Below are 14,280 nucleotides of genomic sequence, written 5' to 3' on the forward strand. Positions count from 1 at the left end.
CTTCTTTCTGTCTTCAGAAAAGACAGAAAGAATGATCATATTATCAGTCCTGTACATTATTTGAGGCTTATGATGACAAATCATCTCATCCTAATGACTGAGACGGCAAGAACCTGTTTTTTTACCTGTCTCTGTTTCTCCTACAGTATTGTCTTGGCTGTATTTATAAGTTATCTAAGGTTTGATGATTGAAAAGTCTCCATCTGGCAAAATCTCACCCTTACATTCATTTTCGTACCTGAGTACTCAGCTGTGGGAAAAGCCTGCTGGACAAATCTCCAGCTTCCAGAGCTTCAGACACTTCCTTTGTCCAGAAAATCTGGCAGCCAGCAATAACCACTTGTCCAGGCCATTGCAAGACCCATGTAGTACGTGGAGTCTTCAAAAAGAAAAAAAAAGAAAAAGGTGGTAAGACAATTTTTTTTTTTATTTCTACATCTCCCTGCTCCGAGATGAATCTGTGAGACCCAAAAGAATGTTTTCCCTCCTCTAGCCTGTTCTAACTTCCCTAGTTTCAAATTTTCAGACTGAGTAGAAAACAGAAATATCTGAGTCCTATTCTTTTTTCAGCCTTTCTCCCTCCCTAGACCCCAAAAAATCAAAATTTAGATTTTCTACCAGCATAGCTTTTATACAGAAACCAGAGCCAAGATGCATCCCCTGATGCATTGACTGAAACCAATAGTTCACAGTGCCTGGGTTGCCTTTACCAGCCCCTAGCATACTGTGAGACATGAGAGCTGAAGAAGACAAAAAAGGGTAGATCCTTATAAAGAGGAAGTTGCCTGGAGAGAGGGATAGGAATAGATTCAGACAGGGTTGTTCTATGATATTGGGAAGTGCTCTGTGGCTGTTAAGTGAGAGTGCAGGGTTTGCATTCTTCTGGACCATTAGCTGCTTGCTCAACTGTGCATTCTGCACTTGACCCACACACAGTTGGATAAAAGACTGTATTTTAAAACTAGTAGAATATCACAAATTTATCAGTCCCATCACTGGTGACCTCTATGGCAAGCCTGGAACCAAGGCATCAGAGACCTGCCAGTCTGTGATAAAACGCTTACCTCTGGATAAACACCAATTGATCTTTCTATGTTGTCCCGTACACTGGCCTTCATGGATTTCTCAACTTCCAGCAGCCAGTCCTCCACATTGTCAGTGGGATAGATGGGAAAAAACAGCTTCACCTCTTCTCCTTCAGCAGAGTACATGTGTGTGATCTGCAGGTCCTCCTGGAACAGTAGCTAATGGAAGAAGTGCAACAGGAGATGTGAATGGAGGATTTCCTTTCTATCCCTGCCTTCCTGCCACTGGGGGACAGCCAGGCTGTAGTGGTGTATGCTCATTATAAATCTGGTGCCAAACCTGGTTGTCAATAGCGATAATAAAGTGTGCAACAGGTGTGCAAAATGACTTCTCCAAAAAATGGAGGATGATTGTATGAAAACAAGAGATTCACATCGCTGGTTTAACTTGAGTGAAGCAAATCAAGTTATAGGTAGGATGAACATTTCTCATTGCCTGTCTAGGATTCAAACCCTTGACTCCTGTTCAATTCTGTCGATTCAAATGATTTCCCTTGAGGTCACAGTGCCCAGTTTTAAGAGTAAAATTTTAACAGCTTCTCCAGTGCCCCAGCATATCACTGAAAGTACCCTTATTTATTCCAATGGCTTTGCACCAGGTTTCCATTTCAATTTCCTTTCTATTTTCCCAAGCTAATGACTAGGAGATTGGTTTTAGTGTCTGAGTATTGTGGTGGTGCGAGCTGTGACTAGCCATGGAGTCTGAAGCCTACTAGGAATAATAAAGAGGAAAAATAGCTGTGTTAACCCCAGCTCCTAAGTAGGGATGAAGGCAGAAACTTAATTCAATTCAGGCTTGTTCACTCCTTGCCCCTCCTGAGGCTGTCAGCAAGAGTGGGATTCCATCCTAACAAGGTGCCTGTGAGTAGCCAGCTAAGTCTGAGCTATTTCTCTTGGCCTCCACAGTGGGATGGACAGACATCTCCAGAGGGAGTGTCCTCTCCTGCTAAGATGGGTGTCTAAGTGAATTTCTGTAAGTTGCCCTTTGCAGGTGCCTATTTTCCCCTCACTGTCTAAAAGGCAATTGAGGGTGCCCAGTTCATAGGCAGATGCCTGGCTTTGAAATGTCTAAAGTGAGGTTGCTTGAATCCCACTCCAGGGCAGGCAGCACCTTGTAGTGCCTACGTACAGTTAGAGGTTCCCAGGAGACACATTTCCACGCAGCAGAATGTGAACACTCCTCCAGATCTCAGAATGCCTCCAAGTTCCCATGCCACCAGCTTCCCAAAGGTGGGCCAAGCCACTAGGGTGCTTGCTTTGCCTACCTGTGCAATGTTCTCAAAGCATTTGCGGAGGTGAGGTTGTACAGCAGTGGGGTCTTTTGTCTGAGACAGTATTTCCAGCAGCTCATCGTCTGAAAGGAAGTAGAACCTAGAAATAGAGAGCGAGGCATAAGGGGAGGCTCTCTTTACTGTAGCATCAGGGGCTAAGTCCTGGCAAGATGAGGAACAAGCCTATTGCTAGGGACGCTGTTTCTGACTGCTCACTGATCTCTTTGTATTTGTGTAGGAGAGTAGCAGCCACGATCCAGCCATCTACCTTGCTGTAGAGACAGACTTCTGCATCTGCAGAAGTCAGTTATTCCCATGCAAAGTGGGTTTAAATGAGTATCAAAGAACAGAAGTACTCCTTCAGGAATAAGGGACGGAGTAACATGGAGGTTTTCATTTTACCCCATCCTTTCTAGAGAAAGCATGAGGCAGAGATATGCAACGATGCTGACAGACTGCCCTTAACTCACAACATTTGCGTCTGCCTGTTTTCTGCCCATCAGATGGCAGCATTGAAAGGCGCAGTCTTGCTTATGTTTGCAGTCTCATAACAATATCCTAAGCTTGGATTGTTTCGCTCTTTCTTGGCAGAGTGAACTGGAGTGAGCCTCTCCTTTCATATTTTCTAAACCAGGGAATGTGCTCCAGCCCACTGAAATTTGGGGTTACCTAGGAAAAGCGCCTCTCTTCGTCTCCAGATATTCACTCAGCCCTTTCTGCACAAGTTCGAGTAGTTTGTTACATTTTCGCAGGTTCTCTAGTAGCACAGGATCAGGGCACAAAGAAATCACCTATACAGAATGGAGAATAGAGGAAGCATCAGTATTCTGAACATGTGAAGATAAGGCAGTGGAGATAATTGGGTTGCCCAGTGATGTTACTAATAGGATTTAAATGACTCATTCACAGGAGTACTTTCACAGGGATCTGGAGAGGTGTGAGCTTTGTGGGCAAGGAGGGGAAACAGCGCTTACGGATGTGACAAGCACATTTCTGGGTTCGGGTTCCCCTAAATACCAACATTTGTAATATGGAATACAAGTGGTGATGGAGTCCTGGGAAGTGGAGACTGGAGAACAAAAGAGCGCAGAGCACTGCTACCAGGACACAGAAACAGGTGAAAACAATGGCTCTAAACAATTTAAGGAGTCAGTCTTGAGGAGGAATCGAAGGAGTTATCTTATGGATTAGGATTATAAGCAGGGCTGGTTACAAGAGTCACAGGAGGTAGGGAGTCTGTGTGCTGAGGAGAAGGTATCTGGTGGGCTGGACAGCTTGGTGCAAGGCATCACAGGGAATGACTCTGTCCATTTGGACACCAGAACGAAAGGCCAAGTTCCAAGAGAAGAAACCTAGCACACCACCCTGGGCAAGACTGCATGGTTTATACAGCGCTGCTCATGCCCACACCATTACAAAAACAATGACTCAAAGGCAGTCCTTGTGCGAGCACAGCTCCAAGGAGTTTGGGATACCTGCTCTGGCTTTTATCAAGGCACACACCTCAGGCTTTTCGTTAGCATTCTTCATGATGTTCCTCCAGTCCCTATCCATAGCCTGGTAGCGCTGGCTTTCCAATGGGAGCTGTCTTTTGATGTCCTCTGACCTAAAGATAGGCTCCAAGTAGAGCCAAGAGCGCTGGCAGTTCAGCCATTCCTCTAGGACATCCTAGTGGGAAGCAAGAAGAGGATATCAGGACACCATGCTATGAACCTGTTCAACAAAACCATTCTAACTGTGCACCAGAATGGGTTTAAAAGAAAAAGAAAAAGAAAAAAAAGGAAAAAAGAGGTGATGCTGCACTTAGACCTTCCACAATTCTAAAATCTACCTGCAGCATCAGGAGCTGGAATTTCCTTCCCAAATAATTAACAATTTCCTAGCAATCCCCTTTGCTAACTGTTGTCAGCAGACATCAGAATCAACACCCACTAGTTTAATGGGGGTAGTTTAGAAATATGTGTGAGCCAATACTAAAGCACAAAGGGACTTCGTGGTGCTAGATCAAATTTCTGTGGCTAGTGTTTCTGTATTTTACAGAAGATAGCACAATGTGAGCACACAGTAAGACGGGGATTTTATTTTGTGAAAAGAGCTTTTTTGGGGAAGAAGAATGACAAATAAAATATGCCAGACTCTGCAATTCTGTCACATCCTCTCTCCTGCCTGATGTACCTCAGTCGCAGCCTTGCCTACAGAATAATCCATGAAAAGATTTTTGAACAACACTCTGAATTAAGAGAACGAATGAAAAGCTGAACGTTTATGTTAGACATCAGACAGGAAACCCTGTTTGTCAGGCATTCAAAGGAGCAAGAGAATTCAGTTGGAAGAACATCCTCCTCCTCCATTTTCAGGCATGGGAGATTGGAAGGTATGGGGAACCTGCCCAACATTGCAAAGCAGCTCAAGTGTTTGGCTCCCTTTCAGACTGCCTTAGTCACACGGTGCTATCTACCATTCCCTCAGCACAGACAGCCACTTGACCTAGCAAGAGGTGGGGTTTTCCAGTAATACAGGCAACGGTGTTTGCCATACTCTGTCAGCTAGCCCTGTAAGCCACTTCCCAGAAGCGGATTCATGGGCCTTTAGTGACAGGAATGAATGCAATCAAAAGAAGGGGTAGGGAAGGCAGGGTGAAAACATGGACAATATCACAGCCAAAACCACACAGTAAATAACTGAATTTCCCCATGTCACCTACTGCCTTAGGGCTTAGAGTAGCATTTCTGTACCCTCATGAGACAAGGCTAGCACTCTGGCAGCCCATGGGCCAAGCACACCCAGATGGTAAGCACCAACAAACAGAATAAGGTAGTTATGAATAACAGATAACAATGCTGCCGTGCATCAAACAGTAGCATTTACACGGAGTTCTCCAGCCAGATACTTGTGTTGGAATTTTTCTCCCGCAGCAAAATGCTGTTCTGCTGGCTGAGTCCTGCTGGGTGCTGAGCATTCAGGCTCTGGTCTGATGAAGAAGTGTTGGCACAGTCTGCCAGAGCCTGCTCTAAACAGCAGTCTTCCACGTGCTTTCCTACACTGAGATGTGAATGATTAGCATGGATTTCACAGGGCCTGTAAGGATCTGTAAGGTCCACTTAGTATAATATGATTAGAGATGCCAGTAGGACTATTCACAGCAATGGGAGAGTCCCAGCCCCACCAAAAAGTGGTGCAATAGGCAGCAAAAGAGCTGGAATTTCATCACTGCTGTTTGCAGAATAAGGCTTTGAGTTTATCCCCTCTTTTGCTAGAGTCAGAGGGCTTTGACAGGCCCTCTTCCTCCCTAAAGACTGATATTCTCTTGATAGTTGTCCTCCCAGTTCCCTAGCACAACTGCACAGTGTCCATGTTCAAGCACAGCAGCACAGCCCAGCTGCCTGCCTTCACCACATGTGTGTGGGTAAGAAACCAATACCTGTGTCATCTTCAGCTTATTTTCCCATGTGTTCATCCTTTCCTCAAAAGGTTTCTTGAATGGTGAGAAGGACATACTCTGAATCATGACAATGTGATCATCTAGGAGCTGAGAAGCTTCATCGGTGTTTTTCAGAATAAAGGTATCTGTGTCTTTGTAAAGCATCACAGTAAATAAAACGGAGTTCCATTCACTCTCCATCTTGTTGAGTGCCTGGAACAAAGGGACAAGCAATTTAATTTTCAGATACAACCTGTGCAATGGTTATCCCAGCTTCCACAACTCTCTTAACACCCCTCTCTAGCAAGTGACAGATTTTTGCTCTCGGGATTCTACTGGAAACTGCAGCTGTGTATTTAATGCATGACACACTCAGCAACAGCACGTTTCCTCTGCACTGCCCATGGACTCAACACTTCAATGCTGTTCTGAAAGGAACATCTTGAGGGGAAAAAAGGGCCATTTCATCTCAAGGCCCATTTATGCTAGTAGATGCACAGAGACTGCCACCCTATTAATGATTACGGTTGATGGCTTTGTGAAAGGGGTAGCTATCCATTGGGAACTTGCCTGAGATTTCAGAGAACGAAAGCTGCCAGAAGGTAATGACTTTAAATCAAGACCATCTTAGGTCACATCCGAACTGGTGAACTGAAGCTGAAAGACTATCTAACCTATGAATCTCCAGAGCCAGCAAGTCTTCCCCGCAATTTTACTGTGTTAAAGGATTTGCCACCTCCATTTTCAGTCACAGCTAATCTCCCTGACATACATTTGAACGGCAGAATGAAGACAATCAATTCATTTTAACTTAAACAGTCACTAATCCCACAGTGAGGTGTGAGACCCAACCAGTGGATCAGCATAACCATCAGGCAGCGCAGTTATGCTACAACTGAAATTCTATGCAAGGCGAAATGACTTCTTCTAGTATGTGAACTCAGTTGTGTGGCCATTGCTCTCCTCTCTAAGGGCAGCAGCCGTTTCACCTGTGCTGCAGAATGTGTCTAATGCTCTGGGACAACAGGAACATCACCCAAGGCAATGACTACCTACTCAACAGAAATGTATTTGAGAAGCAACCAAAGACACAGCAAGCCCCTCTCTCCTCACATTCTCAATGGCGTATTCCTTGCCAGCTATCTCGGCTACTTTGGTAATGCTCTCGATATGGTCCAGCAGGTTCATGTCCAAGCAGCGACCAACTGTCAGATTGGGTTCTAGCTTGATATCCATGTTCATATCTTCCGACAGCATCTCCCAGTGCCGGTTTCTCATACCAGGATTGCGCAGCCCTTGAATTAAGGGGACGTATAGTCTGAATTCTTCAATCTTGTCTCGAAACTCCATTGCCACACCCTGGCAGGCTTTCAGGGAGAAAAACAGAAGAACGTCAGCAACAACAGTGTGTGAGGAAGTTGCCTTAAGAAACTTCCTAGAAATTGTCTAAAGCCTGATGTGCTTGTAGACACATGGGCGGGGTAGGTAAGCAGCAGGAGAGGGCACTGGAAAATGCAGGTCGAAGTAAGGAGGACACAAAGGTGCTCTTTACATGGCTACTAAGCAAGGATTCAAGCCCACTCCCAGAAGCAGACCTGCCTATTAGCCAAAAGTCTGTTATAGGCAAGTCCATGCTAAGCAAAAGTGTACCTTAGCCTAGAGCTCACCGGAAGATGAGACGCAAACAAATTTAATTCCTTAATATGGGCCCAAGCATGATGAAGCCCCTCTGCCAATAGATATTTTAGAAGCTCCGGTCATCGTTCCAAGATCTTCACTTCCTTAACAAGATTGGGTCACGAGTTATCTCACACCCCAGCTCAGGCCGTCCTAAATAGAAGATGGACACTATACATAGGAGCTAGAAGTAGGCTAGGACAACAGCCAGATATGGAAATGGAAAGCATGCAGGAGAGGCCCTGCCAGCCTATGGCCACACTAGAGCCAAAGGTACTTCTGCCTCATAGGAAGGACAAAGTCAAGGAAAGGGCTTTGCTCTCTGGAGGCATCCTGGAAACCCACGTCTCCGCACTGTTCACATCCTGCCCTTTTTCAGCTTGTGCTATTGTGAGTAAAGCAATGGACAGGCAAAGAACATGGGACTTGCTTCCTTTCCAAAATCTGGCTACAGCATGTGTCTCCTTTTGTTGCACCCTGCGTGGTTGCACTGCACACTCACAGCAAGGATGTGACCACCTCACACTCCCTGCTGGGTGGTATGCAAAGACAAGGCAGACTCAAGGACGAAGCATATATTTTACCAGGTGCCAGGGAATATTGCAATGAATATGAGCAGGTATTCTTAGTATTTCTGTTTACCATAATGATTCATAGTTACTCACGCATCCACTCATCACCTCCTCCATTGGGGCTGATTCATGGCATTGTTTAAAAGCAAGTTCAAGTTAAAAAGGATGAATCAAAAATCTCCCACTGCAAAATATATTTCAATCTAAGCCATCTGGCAGGAGATTTTAGAATTAGCTCTAAAGAATGACCAACGCATCTCTGAGAATCATGGAATGGGAAGTTAAGCTACAACTGAAGTCTCAATTTCAGCTTTACTAGGAGCCACGATTAAAAGACCTTCATGTGAATTGCAAGGGCTGGATGTGATCATCTAAACTTCATATACATTCAAGGAAAACAGTTATTACATTCCACAGATCATTTCCAGATTTTGCAATTTCATTTTATTCATAACAAAATCAAGATCTCTTCTGGCTTTCCATTAAATTCATTGGCCAATAGAGAAAAGATTGGCCAAGAAAACAGCACCTGGGAGACCCAGATTCAAGTTCCTTTGCTGCCTGACTTGCATAAGGGCTTAAACCCACATGTCTAGCCACTGGGCTATATAGCAATTCTCTATGACTAATCTGGATTATTTTACTTTATATAAATGAGTAAATACTAACTGCAAGATAAGAGGGTGGCTTTTATTTCAGTACTGTCTTGGGAATTAGGTATAAAAGGGATTTGCAGCCTGGTTGTTTCCATGCCAAACTGGTACTTCAAGCAGCAAACTAGCATCTAGATGTGAATCATCATAGTTCCAGAAAAAAAGTGGAAAATAACTTTGCTAGCATTTTCTCAGCTGGCTCTAATATACACAACACATCCACGTGACATCTTGACAATCCCTGTTCAGAGCACTCTGTGACATTCCTCACATCAAAATGCTGATATGCACCAACATCCTTTCCCCAGACTGCTTATCTACCTGGTGAATCCTTGAACTGCTTCACGCATCTCTGCATTGTCTTAAAAGAGTCACTGACATTCTTTTCTAGCTGCTCAGCCTCAATTTCCACGAGAGGATCATTCATCCAGCTCTCATACCACTGCATCCAGTCTGACACTGTAGTCCAGAGATCATAGTATGGCTGGAAGTTCTTAACCATCCTGGATAGCTTACTGTACTTTGGAAAGAGAGAAAAAGCAAGCATAAGCAACAAGTGTATTCTCCTCTGGATGACAGCTTGCATGTCAAAAGGCCAAAAAAGGCACAATTCTTTTTGGAATCTCAAGCAAGCAATGAGAAAATGTGTACTTCAAGAGGATGTATGAGACTACCTTCTCCTGGGACCACGATATAGATTCCAAGGGAGAGCAACTAGCAGAGCTGGGCTTTACACATTCAGGCTAAAATGCAGCCAGTGGAGCTGTGCCTGCACCATGTGTCTGGCGTGGAAAGCACTCTCCACTTGCCTCTACAAATGCTTGGCTGCAGAATGAGGGCAGTCCACACACAACCAGTGAAAGCACACACTGCACATCATAATGAAACTTGGCTCCTTACAGTGAAGGAGATGTAACCATAGACTGAGAGGTAGGAAAGGATCACGTGAACTACACTTCTACTCTGCAGCCAGACTAGGCTGGACGTGGATGACAACGATTCATTGGCAGCTGAACAGTTACAGGCAAACTGAGTGTTTGCAACTACATAAATTGTTGCCTTAGGAGAACATGCTACGCTCCGAGCCCAGCTGCCTGCACACCGCTATGCAACCTCTCAATTCACGTCTGTGTAACTACAGAAACAGCCTTACAGAAATTGATGCATCTTAACTGCTGCTTCAAGACCTTTCCCACCCAATTCCTCCTCATTAACATCACTCAGATGTGAGTGCGGGCACCCAAAGTTTCTCATAGAAGTGGCAATATCAGGCCCATGAAAAGCCTTCTACATTCGCCTGGGATCAGCTCTTCTGCAGCACAGTGGAGTGACGGAGCAGTGTGGTCACCCTACAGGACCGTGGAGCAGTTAATCAGATAAACCGAAAGAGCATGAAGGATTCCTTCCTGAGGAACTGTGTCTCATTATTTGCTCTACCTACCATCTAGAAGGCGCAACAAAGATTAAGGTCCTGTAGGTACAGGACCTGACACTTACATCAGTAACTTTTATCCCAAAGATTCTTTCCCTGTTGTTGTAGAGGATTGCCAAATTCTGAAGCTCCTTCAGCTGCTTCCTGACCTCCCTTGCTTTGTTAACCAACTCATGAGCTTGGTTAACGTCTACCTGGATGGAAAATCCTCCTACAGTCAGCTGGAAGAGAAAAGGCAGGCATGAGGTGTGGCTCTGAAGCTGAGTGCTGCCTCTGGAGACCTCAGCTTCCTGGTGTGCTCTTTGTTACATTCAAAGACAAGATTTTTATGCTCACAATTTCACCTCCCCTAATCCAATTCCACTTCTGTTTAGACCACAATGAAAGTGGTGAGGAGAAGCAATAACCACTGGTCAGGTGGTTGAAAGTGCAAATGTGATGACCAGCTGCTTTTCATCTTTGTGACAATTGTTAATCCCTGAGGAGTAGGAGCAATGAGTCTGTGCCCAAATTTCTTGCTACTGATTTTATACTGTTATTAGTTATGGAATCAGTGAAGTGAAAATGATAGCTCTACCAGGTCATTCAGGTTGTTTCCAAGAATTGTTTAACAACACATCTCCAGAGCTTCTCTAATAACTTTTCTATTTTGTTTTGGTGGTTTGGTTTTGTTTGTTTGTTTGTTTTGGTTTGTGGTGGGTTTTTGTTTGTTTGTTTTTAAAAAAACAGTGTTGGGGTATTATCATTTTGGGAGGCTATTTCTAAGGCAATCTAGGTCACTGATTACAGCCTTTCCAATATGGCGCTTCTTTTTTTCTGTATTTAAGAATTTCTGGTGAAAAATAAAATTCAAAGTGTTTCAGCAGAAACTAGAGGTATCTCAGCCCCAAAACTCTGCTATTGTTTCAGGGTCTTTCACACAAGATGAATTCCATGACTAAATGATGTATTTTTTTCCCCTTGACGGCAGCGCATCATGCAAGATGCTCTGCAGGGAACTGAGTATACCTGAAAGAAAAAGGAGGTGCATGTATTGCCTGAGTACCAAGAATCGGAATATTGTATTTCGATGAACACCTTTCCCGTGAAAAATCAGTATTTCTGCAAGGAGTATTGTCTTTCCCACAAAAATGAAACTCTTAATCAAAAGCCCAACTTCCAGTAAAAAACCGGGGCGGGGTGTGTGTGTTGATAATTTTTGGTCCAACAATACATTGACCTAAAAACTCATCTGACTAAAATCTCATCTGAAAGTTTCCCATCTGGCTGACCACAAGAGCTTCAAGGTCCCCTTCTCTGGACAGTTTATTGTCAGGGGCTTAATACCTGCATCTCTTCCAGTTTTTCTTGAAAACTGTTCTGATCTATGACCAGGATTTTGCGAAATTTGTCTTCATCCTCCAGGTGCTGGAGGCGAACGGACTCAGCTTGCATAGTTATTTTCAACGGCCAGTAACTTGCAGCCCACCTGCACTCACATGATATAACAAAAAAAAAAAAAAAAAAGGGCGGGGAGAGAGAGAGAGAAGCTTTTTGAGCATATGTTTGAAATGCTGAAAATAACAGAATGAGAAAGCCAACTCCCACCAAACAAGGAAGCTTTACAACAACAGAAACACATGTGGTTTCAACAAAACATTTTTTTCCAGCTTGTCTTGTTGATATGCAGTCCTTGTGACTAGGCTATTCAATTGGAGAGGGCTGGGGAGAAGTGGAGGGCCTTTTTAAAAGGAACAAATCCAGTATGTTGCTGAAAAGCTAGGAGACAGCAAAGTAACAGTTGGCATCCAGAGGGAATGTCTGTCTTTGAATGTATTCACAAGGAACTGAAAAAAAACGGGATCAGAGCCTTGGCTTGTGGCTTTTCAGGGCTACTGAAAAAGCCAGTCTCCTGTAAAGCAGGGCAGTGAGGGGCCAGGGCAGCCCAGACGCAGTGAAGCCCTGGATAGCAAGGCTTCCGCAGAGTGCCCGGGGGAGTGCAGTGCAGGTACAGGAAAGGCTGCACAAAGTGGCTGCTCATGCCAAGGCAGGTTTCTTGGTTCTTGCTCAGCCATAGGCCACCCGTTACTCCATTTGGACTTGTTAGCCCGTGTACAATGCCAGATGCAAGCTTTGCAGCATTACGCTCGAGGTCACACCCCTCCTAGCGCCTGGGGATGCAGCGATCTCCTACTAGTTCTGCATGTGCCAGGCCTGGTCAGTGGGCATACAGCTACATCTGTGCTAAGCTGTCCTAGAGCTGAGCTGCTTTCCTGCAGCTTCTGTGGGGTTTTTGCACTGTGCATCCCATGTTTCTAGTTTCAGGAGCGCTCTGCAGACAGTCACTCAGGTTGCAGACACACTGGACCAAGTCCATGTCATATGAGAGGGTGCTTCCAGAGCTGAGCTGGCTTTAGAAGCTGTGTAGCTGTGTTTGTGAGTTGACTCTGCTACTGGGGCACAGTCAAGACCCAATGTGAATAACATAGCCAAGGATAAAACTAAGAGGAAACTGCATGGAAAAGAAATGCAGTAATAATACAAGGTTCATGTTCCTTCCTAGTCCTAAGAAAACCCTGGGAGTGTTCCTACCTTGGAAGTGTTCATTCAGTTTCAGACACAGACTAAACTGTGCGCTTTGAGACCTTGCAAATGTCTCCAAAAAAACAAGAGAAAAGAGCTTTAATACGTTAAACAGGTTAATAGCTACCAGTTTGCCTTGCCCCAGGCCAGAAGGCAGCTGCTTGAACCCACGCTGCTTCTCTATAAACTTCATTTCAAGAATTCAGTGCTCATATAGCCTGAGAGGCACTTAAAAGTTCTGCTGGAGCCCTTGATCGACACATAGCCCCTGAAGCACTGAGAATGGTAATTGCTGCAAAGTGTCCCACTTTGACAGTGGGAGAAATGCCTTGTGCTCACTTGTCATTGAAATCTTCTTCGGTAAGATTGTAAAGGAATTCCTCCATGACCTTGTAATCTTCCATGACTTCACGAATCAGTTCCTGCACAGGGTGAGAGAAAGAGGCAAAAAATAGACACCTTTAGACCATACTGATTCCAACTCTCTGGTGTATACCTCATTTTCATGAGGTGCCTTTGAAGGGCGTTAGTCACACAAGCTTAATGTGATGTAGGCTGCTTCTCTGCTGTGCGAACAGTGGGAATGGATTTACAACCCCTTGTTCTGCGAATGATCACGCCATCGTCGCCCTCTGTTCTGTATGAATGAAAAGAAGTGTGGCCTAATGGATAAAGTGCTGGACAGAAATTGAGTGTTTCGGGTTATCCTCCAGGTTCCTTCCTTGGCATGGACAAGTCAGCTTACAGCTTGATGCCTTTGTTCCCCATTTGTTCAGCTGGGAGAAGACCTACAGTTCAAATAACTTTGAAATAACTCAGCACTAGAATGTCCTATTAGAAGAAATATGTTAACAGCAATATGAGCATTTGGTAGCAGAAATGTTTTCTTGAAAACAACATTCATTTTTAGAAGACAGCTATTCAGTACACAAATGGATCATGAAGGTAGAAAAAGCATACATAAGTCTTTTAGGCAAGACTTTTAACTTGTATTTTGTTTTGCATAAATATTTAAATTCATGATATGTGTATTTAAAAACACAAATCTTAGAATTATAAAAATACAAAGCCAGGAATCTTATGGCATTGCATGCAAAGACATGCAAGCAAAAAAACTGGAGTTCTGCTTCTGAGACACCACACATTGCATTGACAAATTTCCTCCTCCCTTCCCTTGGTGTCCCCTGTCCATAAGGAGGGCATGCCCTACCTCCTGCACAGCCAGCTGCTCGGGGACTCCCTTCATCCACTCCCGCAGCTCAGCCAGTTCCTCGATGCTGTTTGGTTCCTCATGAATTTTGCAGCTGGCGGCTTTATATGCATCACAGATCTGCAGGAGGACACAGCAGAGAAAAGACCACCAAAAAGTCATCAATTGCTAATGGGCAAACTGGAAAACCTGCCATGATCCATCCACTTCCCATTCTGAAGGTGGTCTAAAGTGATGAGTACACAGTCCTGTTCTGTCTTTTTCTTTCCACAGTCTTTCTCCATCCATCTCATTTGAACTCAAATGGAATGAAACGGCCAAAAAAAGAGGAAGAGGAACCGGCAAGTATGTGGTTGAAATGATGACAATAATAGATTTAGACAACCCTCTGGCAGAT

The 14,280-nt window shown here is 44.4% G+C and overlaps 1 protein-coding gene across 1 annotated transcript in view; it reads right to left on the minus strand.

Annotated features, from left to right (window-relative positions):
- DNAH1 (dynein axonemal heavy chain 1) overlaps window positions 1–14,280 on the minus strand; it is a 71,368-nt gene that overhangs the window by 42,191 nt on the left and 14,897 nt on the right. Inside the window, exons 14-25 of the mRNA XM_075159116.1 lie at window positions 13,884–14,003; window positions 13,013–13,095; window positions 11,438–11,579; window positions 10,177–10,332; window positions 9,001–9,199; window positions 6,891–7,144; window positions 5,778–5,990; window positions 3,860–4,024; window positions 3,026–3,147; window positions 2,351–2,456; window positions 1,065–1,244; window positions 239–379 (exon numbers count right to left, since the gene is read on the minus strand). Coding sequence (XP_075015217.1) covers window positions 239–379; window positions 1,065–1,244; window positions 2,351–2,456; window positions 3,026–3,147; window positions 3,860–4,024; window positions 5,778–5,990; window positions 6,891–7,144; window positions 9,001–9,199; window positions 10,177–10,332; window positions 11,438–11,579; window positions 13,013–13,095; window positions 13,884–14,003 — 1,881 coding nt within the window. The remainder of the gene's footprint in view (window positions 1–238; window positions 380–1,064; window positions 1,245–2,350; window positions 2,457–3,025; window positions 3,148–3,859; window positions 4,025–5,777; window positions 5,991–6,890; window positions 7,145–9,000; window positions 9,200–10,176; window positions 10,333–11,437; window positions 11,580–13,012; window positions 13,096–13,883; window positions 14,004–14,280) is intronic.

The sequence above is a fragment of the Calonectris borealis genome, chromosome 10 (genome assembly GCF_964195595.1).
Source record: "Calonectris borealis chromosome 10, bCalBor7.hap1.2, whole genome shotgun sequence".
Lineage (NCBI taxonomy): Eukaryota > Metazoa > Chordata > Aves > Procellariiformes > Procellariidae > Calonectris > Calonectris borealis.